The sequence below is a fragment of the Diabrotica virgifera genome, chromosome 8 (genome assembly GCF_917563875.1).
Source record: "Diabrotica virgifera virgifera chromosome 8, PGI_DIABVI_V3a".
NCBI lineage: Eukaryota > Metazoa > Arthropoda > Insecta > Coleoptera > Chrysomelidae > Diabrotica > Diabrotica virgifera.
This window is the reverse complement of record NC_065450.1, coordinates 228,812,080-228,831,235: the sequence shown is the minus strand read 5'-3', so window position 1 is coordinate 228,831,235 and position 19,156 is coordinate 228,812,080. Positions and strand designations below refer to the sequence as shown.

The 19,156-nt window shown below is 33.5% G+C and overlaps 2 protein-coding genes across 2 annotated transcripts in view; one reads left to right on the top strand and one right to left on the bottom strand.

Moving 5' to 3' along the window:
* The window catches only part of LOC114333155 (homogentisate 1,2-dioxygenase), a 76,583-nt gene that overhangs the window by 41,404 nt on the left and 16,023 nt on the right, over positions 1-19,156 (top strand). The gene's annotated exons all lie outside the window — the stretch shown is intronic.
* On the bottom strand, positions 11,415-19,111 carry LOC114333160 (protein obstructor-E-like). The gene is made up of 2 exons (XM_028282992.2): positions 18,713-19,111; positions 11,415-12,564 (listed from the first exon to the last, which is right to left on the bottom strand). Exons 1-2 carry the CDS (start codon positions 19,068-19,070, stop codon positions 12,062-12,064), a joined length of 861 nt encoding a protein of 286 aa, XP_028138793.1. The 5' UTR covers positions 19,071-19,111; the 3' UTR covers positions 11,415-12,061.

Sequence of the window (19,156 nt, the reverse complement as noted above, 5' to 3'; positions counted from 1 at the left end):
ATTTTCTCGTGACATATCCCCCTCCAGGCCGAAAAAAAAGTTTTTGAGTAGTATGGACATCTATATTAATAACCTATATGTTTCCTGCAGCCGATTTTGATGATTAACATAGTTATAAACAAATAAAGATCAAAAACGGTAATAGGTCTGGATCCCATGTATGAAAAAAAAGTTGATTAATAGCAAGCTGAAAATTTGTTAATAGCTTAAGGGTGTCTAGTCGGACAAACTTTGATGTACTGGAACACTGGAACAGGGGAAGTTTTAATTGTGGAACAGATTAAAAATTTGGAACGGTCAGACCACGAAAACGGCACATGTATTTTGTCCGACAGAACAGACTTGAACTCGCCGAACAGAGATTAAACTCTCATGCAAAAATCAGATTGCTATTTATCACCAAATGGGCGTTTTAATGAGTGGAACATGTAGAATATGTCAATTGACAGGAATTATGACAGGTGATAAATAGCAGTCTGATTTTTTCATGAGAGTTTAATATCTGTTCGGAGAGTTTAAGTCTATTCTGTCGGACAAAATAAATGTGCCGTTTTCGTGGTCTGACCGTTCCAAATTTTTAACCTGTTCCACAATTAAAACTGCCCCTGTTCCAGTGTTCCCCTATATAAAAGTTTATCCGACTAGACACCCTTAAGCTATTAACAAATTTTCAGCTTGCTATTAATCAACTTTTTTTTCATACGCGGGATCCAGACCTATAAATTTTAAACAAATTTGAGAGTAGGAACCTCATAATTCGTCTAAAAAATTTCAATATGACGTTCGCTGAATATGTCTATCCTTATTGGTTGCTTAGAAAATTGCAAAATAAATCATAAATTTTGAGTTTTTATAACTATTCATAACTTATGTAAAAATTAACTTATAACCTTCTTATTACACGAATTGCTGAGACTTCTGGTGCTTAAATTATATTTTAAATTTCAAAGCAATTGGTCAAACAGTTTAAAAGTTATTTAATTTGTTTATCCCAATTTTTTTTGCAACACTATAAGTCAGAAAATTATGAGGTTACAGTAAGACTTCTGACAGTTTATGGAATAAGAACACTTATACTATTGACTTAATTTAAAAAAAAAATGACAAAAAGTAATTTTAAACAGTGTTAAATTATTTTGCAAAAACACGTCGATTCTTTGGTTACTTATAAACAATTAGAATAACTTTTTAACCGTTACCCGAAGAAAAATTATTTTTTCATATTTGGAAAGACTGAATTTTTATACACATTTAGAAAGAAAAACAATTGTCCTAGGACACTTAGGGACGAAGTTAGCCCCCTTTTTTTAATTCACATGTTTTTGCAAAATAATTTTGCAGTATTTAGAATTATTTTTTGTCATTTTTTTTAAATTAAATTAATAGTATAAATCTTCTTCTTTCATAAACTATCTAAAGCATTACTGTAACTTCATCATTTTCTGACTTATAGCGTTGCAAAAAAAAATTAATTTGGGATAAACAAATGAAAAACCTTTCAAATTATTTGACCAATTTCTTTGAAATTTGGGGTATGATTTAATCACCAGAAGTCTCAGCATTCTATGTAATAAGAACGTTTTAAGTTAATTTTTTACAAAGGTTATAGTCCAGGGCGGATCTGTTTTGAGATGGACGTTGTAAAAATATTAGTACATTTGGACGTTGAGAGGTGACTCAAATTTTTTTGCAGAAATTGCTTGAAAATAAATCAAATAATAATATTTGAGTTATCCTCCCTCTCAAAAAGGTCCGGAACATTGTTTACATAATCAAAATGTCAAAAATTGAAGGAAAAATTCGATTTTTTTCTTGGTTTTTTGATTATAACTTTAAAAGTATTCATTTGCGAGAAAAGTTGTACTGACATAAAAGTTTCGTATTTAAATTTCCTATAATTTAAAATTGGTTAAAAATTTAAAAAATAGTCACCCTAGTTGCAAAATAGCAATAATTGCGAAAAAACCATACAAAAACAAGTATTCGCATTTTACGTTTTTCAACCATTTATGCTATACATAGGACCTTCATATTTCACCCAGAAAAATTTTATGATACAGTAAAACAATACTGTAAATTTCTTTAAGATCGGTTTAATAGATTTTGCAAAATAAATTTTGCAATCCAGCTTTCGCAAAAAAAATTCATTTTTTCAAAATGTTACAGGACTGACAATAAAGCAGATAGCAAGTTAATTTTTTTTGCTTATAGAAGTGTACTGTACCTTTCATTTGCAATTATTAAAATCGATTAATTACCACGGCGTCAGAAAATTTTTGAAATAAACAATCATTTTTGGTGCTACGCGCAGGACAGCGGTGTTCGATTCACACAAGTTGATTTCCACCAAAATTTCTTCCAATCTTTATCTAATATATTATTTTCTTACTCTATATTTTGTTGTATTTTAATATTTTAATTCCACAAAAATCAAACTAATTTTATTATTGTTTGTGAAATATTGTTTAAACAATTTCATATGTTTAAAAATAATAAACTTTTATTATTTAAGTTAAAATATATGAACAAAGTTTTTGCTAATAAAAGTGTTATTTCAAACGATAGAGTATGTGTTTTTATTTTGCAATAAACAAATTTATTCATTTATATCGAAATGTAATAAAAATTAAAATGTATCAATCATTATCAAAGGTCATTGGAATGCCCAATCAGAGCAAACTATCCGCTGTCCTGCGCGTAGCACCAATAATTAATGTTTATTTAAAAAAAATCCTGACGCCGTGGTGTTAATCGATTTTAATTTTGCAAAATTGCGAATGAAAGGTACAGTACACTTCTATAAGCAAAAAAATTTTCAACTTGTTATCTGCTTTATTTTCAGTCCTGTACCATTTCGAAAAAATGAATATTTTTTACGAAAGCTGGATTGCAAAATTTATATTGCAAAATCTATTCAACCGATCTTAATGAAATTTAAAGTATTGTTTTACTGTATCATAAAGTTTTTCAGGGTGAAATATTAAGGTCCTAAGTGTAGGAGAAATGGTTGAAAAACGTAAAATACGAATACTTGTTTTTGTATGTTTTTTTCACGATTATTGCTATTTTGCAACAAGGGTGACTATTTTTTAAATTTTTAACTAACTCTATATTGTAGGAAATTTAATTACGCAACTTTTATGTTAGTACAATATTTCTCGGAAATGAATACTTTTAAAGTTATAATCAAAAAACAAAGAAAAAAATCAATTTTTTCCTTAATTTTTTGACATTTTGATTATTTAAACAATGTTCCGGACCTTTCTGAGAGGGAGGATAACTCAAATATTATTATTTGATTTATTTTCAAGCAATTTCTGCAAAAAAATTTGAGTCACCTCTCAACGTCCAAATGTACTAATATTTTTACAGATGCGCCCTGGTCTATTATGAATATTTGTAAGAACTCAAAATTTTTTATTTATTTTGTAATTTTCTAAGCAACCAATAAGGATAGACATATTCAGCGAACGCCATATTGAAGTTTTTTATACGGTTTATGAGTTTCTCACTCTCAAATTTGTTTAAAATACTTAACTTTTTGGTAATAGACGAAAAAAGCGAAAATTTAATTTACCGTTTTTTGATCTTCATTTGTTTATAACTATATATATCATCAAAATCGGCTGCAGGAAACATATAGGTTATTAAGAGGAAACAGTAGCGATCAACAGGTAGCAGAAACGCGTTCCAAGATTGTTGCTGTAATTTTGAATATTTTTTCGAGATATTTGGCACACGTATTCGTAATATAATAAAGAATGGCGGTACAGAGCCCAATTTGAAAAATATATTAATATGTGGAAATTACTCTGTAATTAAATACAATATTAAAAAAACGAGCCTCTACCGCCATTAAGAAAAACAAAAAAAATACACTTTCTTCAAATAAACTTTTTTATCCGATGCCTAGATTTTGTGTCATTTTGGAACTACTAAAATTTTTTATTTCATTAGTAGTTCCAAAATGACACAAAATCTAGGCATCGGATAAAAAAGTTTATTTGAAGAAAGTGTATTTTTTTGTTCTTCTTAATGGCGGTACAGGCTCGTTCTTTAATATTGTATTTAATTACAGAGTAATTTCCACATATTAATATATTTTTCAAATTGGGCTCTGTACCGTCATTCTTTATTATATTATAAATACGTGCGCCAAATATCTCGAAAAAATATTCAAAATTACAGCCGCAATCTTGGAACGCGTTTTCGCTACCTGTTGATCGCTACTGTTTCACCTTAATATAGATGTCCATACTACTCAAAAAATTTGGTTTCGGCCTGGAGGGGGTTGTGTCACGAACAGGATATTTTTTTTCCTTATTTCTCTGAACTAAGTGGGAAAAATGAAAGAATGATGTGATCGTTCATGGGTATTCTTTCATTTTTCCGACTGTATGTTTTAGAACCTTTACCTAAATAAATTTTTTTCGTACCTCTTACGACAAACGAGTAATGATTGGACTTCCTCGTGCTAATGCCGCACCCTGTATGATAGAACACATTTTTTTATATTAACGTATTTATATTGACCCTGAGTAGAAATTTTTGCAAATATGTATTTCTGTTAAGCGTAAAATCTAACGTGTAAACTAGCCATAATTTTTAAACGGTTTTATTCATCAAAAGAAGAAAGTTTCTTCACTTGTAATTATTGATAATTGCCAAAGTACAAAAACATCGCCACTTTCATGCTTTTTGTTGACGAGCCGATATTATTTAATAAAAATTTCTAAATAATTCTTGTAGGTGGTTCTTTAAGAATGCAGGCTCTGGTTTTCAGTATTTTGAAAGAGAAATTATTTATAGCTAACCAGTGACTTCATAGTAATTAAAGATTCAGTAGGTACAACATACAGTTATTGCGAGAACGGAATTTCAAGGTGTTCTTTGAAACTATGTTTGATGCTGTATGCTGTTTAGAGATTCTTGTTATTGATCGATTTAGATTTTTTACAATATTTTATTAAAAAACCTGAACGCTTATAAGACACTACTTGAAAAACATTTCTTAGAAAAATTAAATCTTAGAATATTATTCATAAATTCACATAGGCAAGGCAATGAAGCAGATACGTCGATTGCGACGTAAAATGCATGTCTGGTTGATTACAAGAAAGCGTTTGATCGAGTACAGCACGCCAAGATGATGCAAATACGAAAAGAAGCAGGAATTAACAACCAAGATCTGAAAATAATTAGAAACCTTTACTGGAAGCAGACTGTAAACCTCAGAGTTGAAGTTGAACACACCGAATATGTGAGAATCACGCGTGGAGTGAGCCAGGCTGTATTTTGTACCCTCTAATCTTCAATCTCAACTCTGAAAGAATATTTATCGAACCTTTGCACGAAACTGAAAAAATACTACTTAAACGGGTACGGCTAAACAACGTCAGATATGCAGATAGCACCATAGTATTTGCAGACAACCTATAGGGCGTTTCGCAGTGACTTTGCAGTGGGAGAAGCATAGGGCAATGTAAATCTTATGGAACCTTGGAGCTCAGTGTTGCCGGTTTTATTATTTTTAAGTAAGTCATAGATACTATGAAAGGTATTTATACGATATTAACGATATAGCATTTGGATACTATAATAATTAGCCTGTAATACTAATATACTATTAGTGATTAATATTTAACTAAACGTCCATTTTCTAATTTTCTTAACGACAGTGAAAGTGAACTGTAAAAAACATTTTAATTACCTGCAGAATATGAGCAATTTAAATTATATTTAACTTAATTTAATTTGGTTTTGGCGGACTAACGTTATTTTTAAGATGTATAATAGGGAACTTGCACATTTTTTATTACATAATAATGTTCAGTTTTGTATAAAAATAAGATTTCCAAAATTTCACGCTTCAAAAACTCATAATAACTTAGAAGTACAAATTTAAAATCTTCTGTGATTTAAAATAGTTCAAACGACCCGTGACGTCACATAGTTGTACTTTATTTATGTTTATATTTAGGTATATTCTTCTTCTTCTTTAGTTTATTGGCCTCCAAATACTTGGGTATTTGGCCAGCTCATCTTGGCGGAATAATGGAAAAATACTTATATTCTAATGACATTTATCGTATTTCATTGTAATAATATATACCAGTTTGTTGAGATTGGAGTTTGATGCAGTTTTTGAAGGAAATGAAAGAAGGTTTTAATATGGAAAATAAAAGAAAACACTATAAGTGTCGTTTAGTGCCATTTTGTGAAAGTTCAAGTTTTCTATGTATATAAACTAGTTCAAACGATCAAAAACACTTGTGACGTCGCATACCTGTATTTTCTATACGTCTGGATCCCGCGTATGAAAAAAAAAGTTGATTAATAGCAAGCTGTAAATTTGTTAATAGCTTAAGGGTGTCTAATCGGATAAACTTTGATATATGGGAACACTGGAACAGGGGCAGTTTTAATTAGGGAACAGGTTAAAAATTTGGAACGGTCAGACCACGAAAACGGCACTTTTTTTTGTCCGACAGGACAGACTTAAACTCTCCGAACAGAGATTAAACTCTCATGCAAAAATCAGACTGCTATTTATCACCTGTCATAATTCCTGTCATTTGACATATTCTACATGTTCCATTCATTAAAACGCCCATTTGGTGATAAATAGCAATCTGATTTTTTCATAAAAGTTTAATCTCTGTTCGGAGAGTTTAAGTCTGTTCTGTCGGACAAAATACATGTGCCGTTTTCGTGGTCTGACCGTTCCAAATTTTTAACCTGTTCCACAATTAAAACTTCCCCTGTTCCAGTGTTCCCATATCAAAGTTTGTCCGACTAGACACTCTTAAGCTATTAACAAATTTTCAGCTTGCTATTAATCAACTTTCTTTTCATACGCAGGATCCAGACCAGACCTACTAATGGTAGGGGAGCAAAGTATGCTAAATTTGCAGTCACTCGAGCGCTTTGGGGACCTACTGGGTTGTGAAGAGTAGGTCCTAAAACCAAAAACAGTTAAGTAAAGTTTTCCATTTTAGTGGGCGCTTGCCATTTTTTAATTTAATTTTCCATTTCCAACAATCGTTTTTTCCGATTATAACGCCATCTATCCGTAATTCGAAAAAATGTTTCGAATAAAAGTTACTTATCTTTACGTAAGGAATCCAAATCTGCAATAAAAATTGAGGGCTCCTATTTAAGATTTTAAAGTAACCCCCCACCCCACATCCATGGGGTGTCGTGTTTGGTGCCATTCGATAGATTTTTCAAAACTATTGAATAAGTGTATTTTACAGTTTTTCGATCTGATGTTCATTTCGCGAAATATCGCGGGATTCGTATTTAAAATATTAAATTTACCCCCCACCCCTCTCCGTGGGAAGTCGTGTTTGGTATCATTCGATAGATTTTTAAAAAATATTGGGCATATATTTTTTAGTTTTTCGATCTGTCATTTATTTCGCGAAATATTGGCTTTTTTCTTGTGAAACTTTGGGACTCACCCATTTCCTTACGCCCGGCTCAAATCGTCAGATTTTTGAAATATGCACTCTTTTGCATGTACTTAACTTACCTTATCTTAATCTGACAATTTCGAGTTTATTTAAGGATAGATTTTATTTTTCGGGCCCCCCTTAACGAACTCCCCTGTGTTAAGAGCCAATATATGGTAGATGTACATCTGCAGGGTACCAGGTTTCTCCTCATATGCTAATCTGACGCGCTCGAGTAACTGCAAAAATCCCCGCTTGGGCTCCCCTACATAATGTCTAATTTAAAATTATATACAATTTTGTTTACTTTGTTGGCGAAGAATGTAAATATACAACCATATGACGTCACGACGCGTTTTGGGCTATCTGCTATAATTTGAATTTAGGATCGTCTTTAGGGGCCAAACAGAACACAAAATCAATTTTTTTGTCTTTGATATATGTTTTAAATTATGTTCTGTTGTGATTTATAACGTTCTTTTCAAATTTAAAATTTTATGCAAGCAAGTAAGTATATGTATAGTACATACATATTTACAATAATTATCCACAATGAATTATTTTTCGTGGGTACTGGTATCAATTTTTTATTGTTCTTAAGATAACTTTATATTCTAACAATTTAGTATTGAATCTATTTTAAAGTTAAATGAGTGTTTAAAATGTTCGAGTACTGCTGATAAGCTAAATGTAGGTAATAGTCTAAGAGCTAGTGAACCCTCCGACTAACGGTCGTCCTGTAAGGCTAGAAATTTGTCTAGTGATAATTCATAGCAAACCAAGGCTAAAAACCATGACCTGGCAGGCCTCAGCGGTGCACGTGTATCTACCAGGTGAATCGAAAAGTGCAAATTTAGGGGGTAAAATAAACTTTCTCCTGTAAGGTTTAAATTTAAGTATGTGTTTGAGTAAGTCATTTAGAAGAAATGTGTACAATGACAGGCGATTCTGAAGAGCATAAGACCTTGTCAGGCGAGGGGAAAGATTAGGGGTTTTTCCTAAAATTATTCTTTTTGCATCGAACAATTTTTTTTTAGGTTTTTTGTCCATCATTCCAAACAAAAAAGGTCTTCAGTGATTTTTCTTTTAAGTTAATAGTTTTTGTTATATGTATAATCGATTGAAAATTTAGAAAATTACGAAATCGGCCATTTTTAACCCTAAATCGGAAATTTATCTAAAAATTTCAATGTTACCAAGGTACGTAGATATTCTTTAAACATTGATTGATGAAATCCCGAAGAGATTTTTGCAATAGAATATCGAAAACCCCTTTGTTTTTTTAATTGCTAATCAAGCGGGTGCGACACTGTAGTATAAGTGAGGACGTTTGAGTTTGCATAAATGCATTATCTCGAGAATGGGCAAATTTCAAGAGAAATCCTCAGACAGGTCGATTTTTATTTATAAATTAGAACTTTTTGGCATATATATAATACTAGTGACGTCATCCATCTGGGCGTGATGACGTAATCGATGATTTTTTTAAATAAGAGTAGGCGTTGTGTGATAGCTCATTTGAAAGGTTATTTAATTCTCTATTCAGTAATATAAACATTAACATAATTATTTATACAGGGTGTACAAAAAAATGTTTTCTTGTATTTGTCAAATTTAATCAAAGTTAATTTAATAAAAAAAAATTTTTTTGTACACCCTGTATAAATAATTATGTTAATGTTTATATTAGGGAATAGAGAATTAAATAACCTTTCAAATGAGCTATCATACAACCCCTACTCTCATTTAAAAAAATCATCAATTACGTCACCACGCTCAGATGGATGACGTCACTAGTATTATATATATGCCAAAAAGTCCTAATTTAAAAATACAAATCGACCTGTCTGAGGATTTCTCTTGAAATTTGCCCATTCTCGAGATAATGAATTTATACCAACTCAAACGTCCTCACTTATACTACAGTGTCGCACTCGCTTGATTATCAATTAAAAACCAAAGGGGTTTCCGATATCGTAGTGGAAAAAACTCTTTGGGATTTTATCAATCAATGTTTAAAGAATATCTACCTACCTTAGCAACTTTGAAATTTTTAGATAAATGCCCGATTTAGGGTTAAAAATGCCCGATTTCGCAATTTTCAAAATTTTCAATCGCTTATATAACAAAAACTATTAACTTAAGGGAAAAATCACTAAAGAGCTTTTTTGTTTGGAATGATTCAAAAAGCCTAAAAAAATTTGTTCGATGCAAACAGAAAAATTTTTAGGAAAAACTCCTAATTTTTCCCCTCGCCTGGCAAGGTCTTATGCTCTTCAGAATCGCCTGTCATTGTACACATTTCTTCTAAATGACTTACTTAAACACATACTTAAATTTAAATTTTACAGGAGAAAGTTTATTTTACCCCCTAAATTTGCACTTTTCGATTCACCTGGTAGATACACGTGCACCGCTGAAGCCTGCCAGGTCACGGTTTTTAGCCTTGGTTTGCTATGAATTATCACTAGAAAAATTTCTAGCCTTACAGGACGATCGTTAGTCGGAGGGTTCACTAACTCTTAGACTATAAGGTATTGTGCAGGCGTAGAACAAGCAAAACTGTGCTTCATAAGAGTCTGTATTGCAAAGTCACCGCGAAACGATGTATAGAAGACCTATAAGTCCTTATGAACAAAATCACGTATTCCAGTCAACAATATGGACTCAATATAAACGTAGAGAAGACAAAACTTATGATCATTAGCGAGAAAAAGATAACACAAGGTCAACTCTACATCAACCAAACCCCCGTAGAAAGAGTGGCGCACTACAACTACCTCAGCACCATAATAAATGAAGAATGGACTAACAACCAAGAGATAAGAGCGCGCATCAGAAAAGCTAGATCCACCTTCAACCAGATGAGGGCCTTCTTCAAGAGCCATAACTTCTCTCCCGGCATAAAAGTAAGAATGCTGCGATGCTACGTCTTCTCTGTCCTTTTTGATGGTGTTGAATCGTGCACCTTGAAAGAAAAAATGTATAGAAACTTAGAAGCATTTGAGATGTGGCTATATCTGAGAATACCTATAATGTCGTGAACTGACCGGGTCATGAGGAGGTCCTCAAAATAATGAAGAAGAACCGAAAGGTACTGACCACCATCAAATGTCGAAAGTTACAGTACTTCGGACACATTATGCGAAATAAATCCAGATATGCGCTCCTGCAAGGAAAAATATATGGAAAACGACGTCCACGAAGAGGAAGAATATCCTGGTTAAAGAACCTGATAACCTTGTTGAACATAACACCTGTGCAGTGTTTCCGCGCTACTGCAGATAAAGTGAAGATTGCCATGATGATCGCCAACATTCGTCACGGATAAGCACATCAAGAAGAAGAAGAATGGTCGAATTTTGGTGATCAAATGACCAAATTTTTGCAGTTGGATGCATCTTAATGAAACTTGTTGCACTCGATTCGTAAGTGCCTTAGGGAACTTTGTGAACTAAAGTGATGACGACGAAATGAAAATTGTATTCTTGAACAAGGTAAATTCATTTTCCCAAATTCAAAGAGGCCGAATATATTTTTTGTTCCCAAAAATGTGCAGCAAAATGGTCTGTTTGGGTAGGGGTGAGAAGTAGGGATGGGTAGGAACTACTAGGAGAAGAATATTAGTCAGGGCCGGATTAAGGAGTAGTTTAAAATCGATCATGAAAATTATTGAAAACATACAGCGAAGAATATGAGATTATTTTTTACATATGTGAAAAATTGAACATCTCCAAGGTCAATTATTCTTGAAAAAATTAATTTATTCCACAGTTTTGCCCGCCATTGTATAATGTTTTTGCGTGTTTTACTCCTTTATGTGGATACCTCGATTTTTGTCTGTTAAAATCAGTTTTTTTTTTAATTTATTTATTTATTTAGCGTATGGCTGATTTTTTTAAGATTTACATTTTTTCATTTTCAAATAATTGATTCTAAGGGAACGGGAAAATAAACCAGTTTAATATTTAAAAAAGAATTTAATAACTATCACTCGTACAAAATTTATCAAAAACTACACTTTCAAATAATTGAAAAATATATTTTGTTCCACGAACATATTCTTGTATTTAATATAATAAATACTAATATTTTCAAACCTTAATGTTTTTTCAAAAAATGTAGAAAACTATGTATACATACAAACTACATTTAAAACTTTATGGATAGCTAATATTCAAATAAAACATTTGCCATGAAAAATTTAAATAATCAAATACAACTCAAAATAGGTTGCCCTACAGTCATTATTTTACAAAACAATGTTAACGGCTGTTGTAACTCTGTAATTTAAGGTACAAATGAATTCTACATCACTCCTCAGTTGTGCGCAGGTGTAGCTCAGGTCTATTGCTATCCTGGGAGTACCTACTGTATTATAAATATGATCATATATGGTGTATAAGTTTAAAAAGTGTAAAAAATAAAATTCCAATGAGTAATGCCTTGTTCAAACAAAATTATAGCTAATATTGAGCAATATCAAAAGAGTTAAGCCAAACAAGTACACACAGTTTTATACTTTCTTTTACTAATATTTGTTAATTAATTTTCTTTTAAACTAAATTTTCATATTTTAAAACTTCCGACTAAGACTAAACCATAAGTTATTCATCGTCATGTACTACTGTTCTCTCTCGTGGCCTCTGACCTTTCCTCTTACTTCCTTTAGTCGCTTTGGGCCTTGCCGTTGGTGGATTTTCCAAGTCTTTCAACTGTTGCTCTGTCAATCTTCCTTGGTACCAATCGGCACATTCTGGCACGTTTCTCGCCCAGTCGCATCGTTTGGTGACATCATCGAATACTTGGCCGAGTTTGCAGCCATTTCTTCTGGGCGAATTGCCATTGATGCAAACGTAGAAGTATTGGCAGTCCTCTGGATCGGGGTACCGTGGGTGGGTGATGGCTACATCTTCGGTTACTTTAGGGCACTGGAACTCGAAGACTTCTTCAGAGGTGCAGCCGCTTCTTTTGGCTTCGTCAGGCCAGGAACAGATGCCGGCTTTGACGTTGTAGACTAGACCGTTGGGGCATGTGATGGCGTTGAATTTGCCGTCAACGCAGAAGTAGAATTTGTCGCAGATGTTTTTCTGGTCGTGGGCAAAGTAACCTGGAAATACAGTTAAAAGTTAAAAAAGAAATTTTAGTGAGCAACAATTAGATTTTGCAGCTGTCAATAGTGATTAGTCAATGGTTAGAAGAAAATAAGACTTATGTTGTCCAAGACAACCTATTTTTGAAGAAAGAGAACTACATTTGGTATTTATAGATCTTGAGAATATTATAGAATAGAACAAGAGAAGGGCCCCGTAAAAGATGGATAGATGACGTAGAGGGAGATCTTAAAACCATGAACATCAGGCAGTGGCGAAGGAAAGTATCCGACAGGGCAGAATGGAAGAACATTGTTAAGCAGGCCAAGACTCACAAAGGGTTGTAGCGCTATTAGAAGAAAAATAGATCTTGAGAAGGCGCACGACACAATTCCTAGACTAGAGCTATGAGATAAATGGGTTCCTGAGGAGTAGGTACGTAAGACTCGTGAAGAATATGTTTGAATGAGTTAAGAAGAGAAGTTAATGAGAAGTTAAGGAGATAGTTTCGAACTTCGAAGAAGCAACACTAAACGTAGGCCTGAAAATAAACGAAGAAAAAACTAAATACATGGTCGTATCAAGAAAGGAACGACAGCGAATAAGACAAAACATTACCATAAACGATAATAACTTTGAGGTGGTCAAAGAATTCAAATACCTAGGAACAACAATTACCAGTGACAACACGGGAGAAGGGGAGGTTGAAGTACGAAGACTAGCGGGGAATAAATCTTTCTTTGCGTTCAACATCTAACGAGGTCAAAGCTTTTCTCAAGACGTATCAAAGTCCAAATGTACAAAACCATAATACGACCAGCGGTGACATACGAAAGTGAAACATGGTTGAGAAAGAAAGAAATCAATAAACTTTTAGTATGGGAACGCAAAATCCTGCGAGTTATATATGGTTTTTGCAGGAACAGTGTGACAAATGAATGGAGGAGCAGATACAACAATGAATTAGAGACTCTGTTCGGACAGCGAAACATCGTGAGATACATAAATGCCAATAGACTAAGATGGGCAGGCCACGTGGTACCGAGTAATGACGACATACTGATTAGCAATGTGTTTTGGGAAAGACCAGACGGTAGAAGACCGGTAGGACGGCCTAGAAAAAGGTGGAAAGATGCAGCCAGAGACAACGGCGTAACCAGAATGATCCTAAGGGGGGGGGGGTTACAACTACTGGAAGGTCTATAAGGGGTATGGTGTTAGGCGTATAAAGTTCAAAGTACATCCCAATGGGGGGGTTATAACTCTCAAAATCTCCCCCTGGTTACGCCTATGGTCAGAGAAGACCTGGAGAAGATGGAAGTGACACCATGGGAAATAGTAGCACAGGATCAGAACCAATGGAAGACGATAGTAAACGCGACAAAGACTCACGAAGAGATGTAAAAGCCAAAGATGATGAAAAGTGTTTCAAATATATGAAACTAAGTTAAATCTATAAATTGATTAATACAAGATGACCTTCGCCAATTTATATTGAAGTATGTATTTTGAAATTTCCGCGAAGATATCTGTTTATTTAGTTTATAACTATTTAGTTTAGGATTTTAGCAAGTCACTAAAAATGTTTTTAGGATGCCAAGAAATGCTTAAACACTACTAATTTTATAAAACTAGAATCGCAATCACAATGTTGGCGTAAATCATGTAATTTGTCAGTTCAGAAAAAAGAAACAAAGAAAAACGCATCGAATAAATGCAAGGACACAGCAATTAAAAGGAAACGAAGGATGATACAAAGAACACACATCATCAAAAATAAAATAAAGGTGCTAATACATACTATAGTATTCGGTCTTAAAGGTGTATATAGCCCTGATTATAGTGTGCGGTGTACTAGGCCTGGATCCGCGTACCAAAAAAAGTTTATTAACAGCAAGCTGAAAATTTGTTAATAGTTTAAGTGTCTAGTCGGACAAACTTTTATGTACGGGAACACTGGAATAGGGGAAGTTTAAATTGTGGAACAGGTTACAAGTTTCGAACGTCAGACTACGAAAACATCCCATGTATTTTATCGGACAGAACTTCCCATTGATTTGTTGCCCTTTCATTAAACTCTCATGCAAAAATCAGATTGCCATTTACCACCAATATAATTCCTGCCATTTGACATGTTTTACGTGTCGGATTTATTAAAATGCTCAACATATTTGTAGGACAATAGCTATTTGTATAACAAGGGAGGAAAGTGCTACTTTGCCTCCCGAAAAGTAATCATTCAAGGGAGGAAAAGAGGAAAAGGCACTTTACTCCCATGTTATACATATGGTTTTTCCACCTTCCTCAAATAACAAGTAATTTTTTCATTTTTACTTAATTTATTTAGGTAACTAACCAACAAATTTTATTAGAACTAAAACTAACAAGTAGGTACAATATAACTGTCAACTGTCAAATTATTAATGTAAACATTGTTCTGCAAAATACAGAGTGTTTTTAAATAAACATTAAAATGTATAGATACTTACGTAATAGAAAATAAATATTGTACAGGGCGTCAATAAGTTATATTTCATGAATGAAATACCATGACGTCACTTTTACTTTTCCTCCCTAGGGAGGAAAAATATTTTCCTCCCTACGGAGGAAAAGTACAACTTTGCTCCCTACAATCAGGTCCGGAAAAGTATACTTTCGGTAGAGGTAGGTGGAAAACATTTTTTCATATATTATACAGTGCTAGTCAAAAGTCCGTACCCCCCCTCGTATCTTTTGAACGGTTATACTTATAATAGTGAAATTAGGAGGGAGGAAATAAACGGATGTAGGCTTCTTAACCAATCATGACAGGTGACGTAATAGTGACAGATGACGTTACAGCGCCACTATGACAGATAATTTTAAATGGGACCTTATGGCAAGTGATACCTCGTTTGAAAGGTATTGAAAATACCTATTCAGTCATACTAATTTTGTTTGAGTTTAAGCTCATTTTGATGAATAAATGAAATAATATAAAATTGTAGTTTCGCATTTAATTAATAAAAATTCAAACCTCCGCCTATGATTACTTGTCAAAAAGGTTGACGTTGACGTAAAAACTACTAGAGAACTGAAAAACGTCAACTTTTTTGACAAAAAAACCATAGGCGGACATTTGAATTTTTATTAGTTAAATACGAAACTACAATGTTATATTTATTTAATTTATTCACCAAAATCAAAATCAACTTAAACCCAAAAAAAATAGTATGACTGGATAGGTATTTTCAATACCTTTCAAACGAGGTATCACTTGCCATAAGGTCCCATTTAAAATTATCTGTCATAGTGGCGCTGTGACGTCATCTGTCACTATTACGTCACCTGTCATGACTAGTTAAGAAGCCTATATCCGTTTATTTCCTCCCTCCAAATTCCACTATTATAAGTATAACCGTTCAAAAGATACGAGGGGGGGTACGGACTTTTGACTAGCACTGTATAAAGTTTGCTATTGAATAAACTTAAAAACAAACTGCTAGTTTTCACAATCATAAACTTGTCAGGATGACACATTCCACAATTAAAACTTCCCCTGTTCCAGTGTTCCCATACATCAAAGTTTGTCCGACTAGACACCGTTAAGCTTTAAAAAAATTTTCAGCTTATTATTAGTTAATAAACTTTTTTTTGGTACGCGCGATGCCAAGAAATGCTTACACGCTACTAATTTTATAAAAATAGAATAGTTCACATGTTATCTTGGCGTAAATAATATAATTTGTCAGTTTAGAAAAAAGAAACCAAGAAAAACGCATAGAATAAATGCAATAATTTGCAAAAAAATGAACCCCAACTATTTACAAAAAAATTTATATGTAACCTAATTATTTACAAAACGATACAGCCTAATTATTATTATAAGGAAAAAATTCAGGCACCTCAATTTAAGAGAGAAGGGCAGTCAATGATTCTGGCTTAAAAAAGTCATGCAGACACCCTAATAAAGAAGATGATTATTGTTATTTTATATACTAGTAAAGACATAAGTTTATTGTATATTCCTGAAAATGTTTTTACTATTTATTTATTTTGCTTACAAACTGTTTGTGGCTTTTCGTCCTTATAATAGTATAAAAGGCCCGGTTTCAGGTAAAATTTATTTTAGGCTTTATTATGGGAGTACCGTCTAGTCAGTGTTAATTGCAAAAGATCAACTCTGTCTACCTTGGTGGCTTATCGCTCCGGGTGGGTCTTAACAGTGGGCCATGTCAGATAAATTTAATAATATTTACGACCGCACTAATTGAACTCAAACCATTTACTGTTGAACAAACATTACAATGTACATTATTAGTAATATAGTTAATATTTTTTGTATACTGTTGAGTATTTTTTTTCTATATACTTTTCAACATAGAATTGATGAGTGAGTGTAATTAGTTTTGTAAAATACAAATGAATTAAAAGGCACCTATACAAAAAATATACCCATTTTAATTTTTATACAAAAAAAATCGTAGCATTACCACACTAGAGAAAATTTTAGGTGCCACTTCGGTATGCGGTCTACCGTCTAATATGTGGTCTACGGCAATTTAGCTGATTCGGCATGCGGTCTACGTACAAAAACAAATTAGAGAAACTATTACAAACATTACTATTTTATTATTACTAACAGCTTCACTGTTCAATTGGTAATTATACAAAGAGTCTACATTCTACCACATCAAATACTATTTTAATATTAAATATCATGCAACCGCAGTAAATATCGGTTTTTGCCTGAAAGGAGGAAGACCTAACCCTTCGGTCCAAACCCAACTTACGGGTATTAGAGTGAGAGAACCGCAGGGCAGGAGGTATTTGACCGCTGCGCGCAATCACAACCCACCCTTTTTATTATCACTAAACGGTCTTTTCAGCGTTTTAAATTAACACTCAAGGCCCATTTCGTTGATTCAAGTTTATATAGGCAACCCAAATTACACGCCGCTAATCCTCGGTTCGGGATTTAGACAGAATAACACGTGAAGTGTGAAGTAAAGCACAAGTATGACAAGTAAAGTAAAGTATAAATATAAATAATAAATAAAAAGTTTGTAATAGTTTCTCTAATTTGTTTTTGTACGTAGACCGCATGCCGAATCAGCTAAACTGCCGTAGATCGCATATCAGACGGTAGACCGCATACCAAACTAGAAACTCTGCCGTAGACCGCATACCGAAGTAGCACCAAATTTTATTTCTGTACTAAAAATCTCAACGGTGACATGATACTTTGATACTGATCTATAATTTTACGGGGACGAGTGGATGAACCTATTTTGATTTACCTGCTATTTTCGGTGACGAATTGATGTAAGTTTCTTCAGGTAGGAGATTAAGCGAATTGGTAATTTTAATCTTGGGGACGAGTTACTGCACGTCCGTTTAGCTATACAACTATACAGGTAGACCGCAAGCTATACCATAAAAGCGGCTGTAGACCGCAAACTACATATTAACTTCTAAAATATGTACTGTGTACAGATGATACAAAAGCGACAGAACTGTAACTATGTGCTGATATACTGCAGGGTCATTATTGAAATACGCACCATTTTAGACCTTGTTTCTGAAGAAAAATGACGCAACTGTAAATAGGGTTGAAAATGGGGGAACTAAACTAATCGGACCAATAGGGATGAAAATAAAAGCCATCGATGTAAGAATAAGCGGCATACTAAATGTTTAAAAATAGTTTTTTTGTACAGAAAAATTTTAAGATCAAGAATGACGCAACTGTAGGTAGGGTTGAAAATGGGGGGATTAAAAAATTAAGATAATGAAATTCGAACCAATAAGGATAAAAATAAAAGTCACCATTGTAAGAATAAACGCCCTACCGATGCTCCTGGGCGATTGCTCCTCATTTAATCTCTATTTGAAATATTTAAAAATTGTTTTTTTGCTCTCCTGAGAAATTTGGCTTTTTGCAGATACGTCATTCTTATTCAGGACCGGCGATACAGTGGCACCAAAATAAATAATTTTCCGAAACTATACGAATTCATAGATAAATTTGGATAACAAGTAAGGACCCTGTATGTTTAACAATTATTATTAAAAAAAGTAAGTCTGCATATAGAACTTCACAGAAAATATATTACATATGCTATATGCTTGATATTGCCAGCTGTGTAGCTGTGCCAAGAAACAAAAAGAAAAAAACAAACTAACCGTGTTTTCTGGGACAGTGTTCACTAGGTTGAGGTTCCTGCAATTTAGGTCTTGAGCTGCAATCAATATTGAACGGCAAATCACACTTTTCATATTCCGAACTGTAGTCGTTGAAAACCTGTCCATCTGGACACAATTTCTCCGTTATTCTCCCATTCGAACAATGGTAGTACTTATCGCACTGTTCCGCATCCGCGAAGTACCCATCTGGTTCCGGACACTGGTCTGAGATTTCGGCACTGTCATCAACTTCAACGGGCTCTTGCTGGGGTCTCTTGTTTCGATTACGCGCCCCACTCACCCCTAAGGCTAAAATCGCGATGAAAACGAAAGTCCAGGTACTGCTATTTGCTGACATGTTTGTCGGTACGACTTGCTGGACTGGTGTGGTAAAAGAAGTTTGAAACTTATATGCCCAGGTGATGATTAGAGGTGGATGTTAGG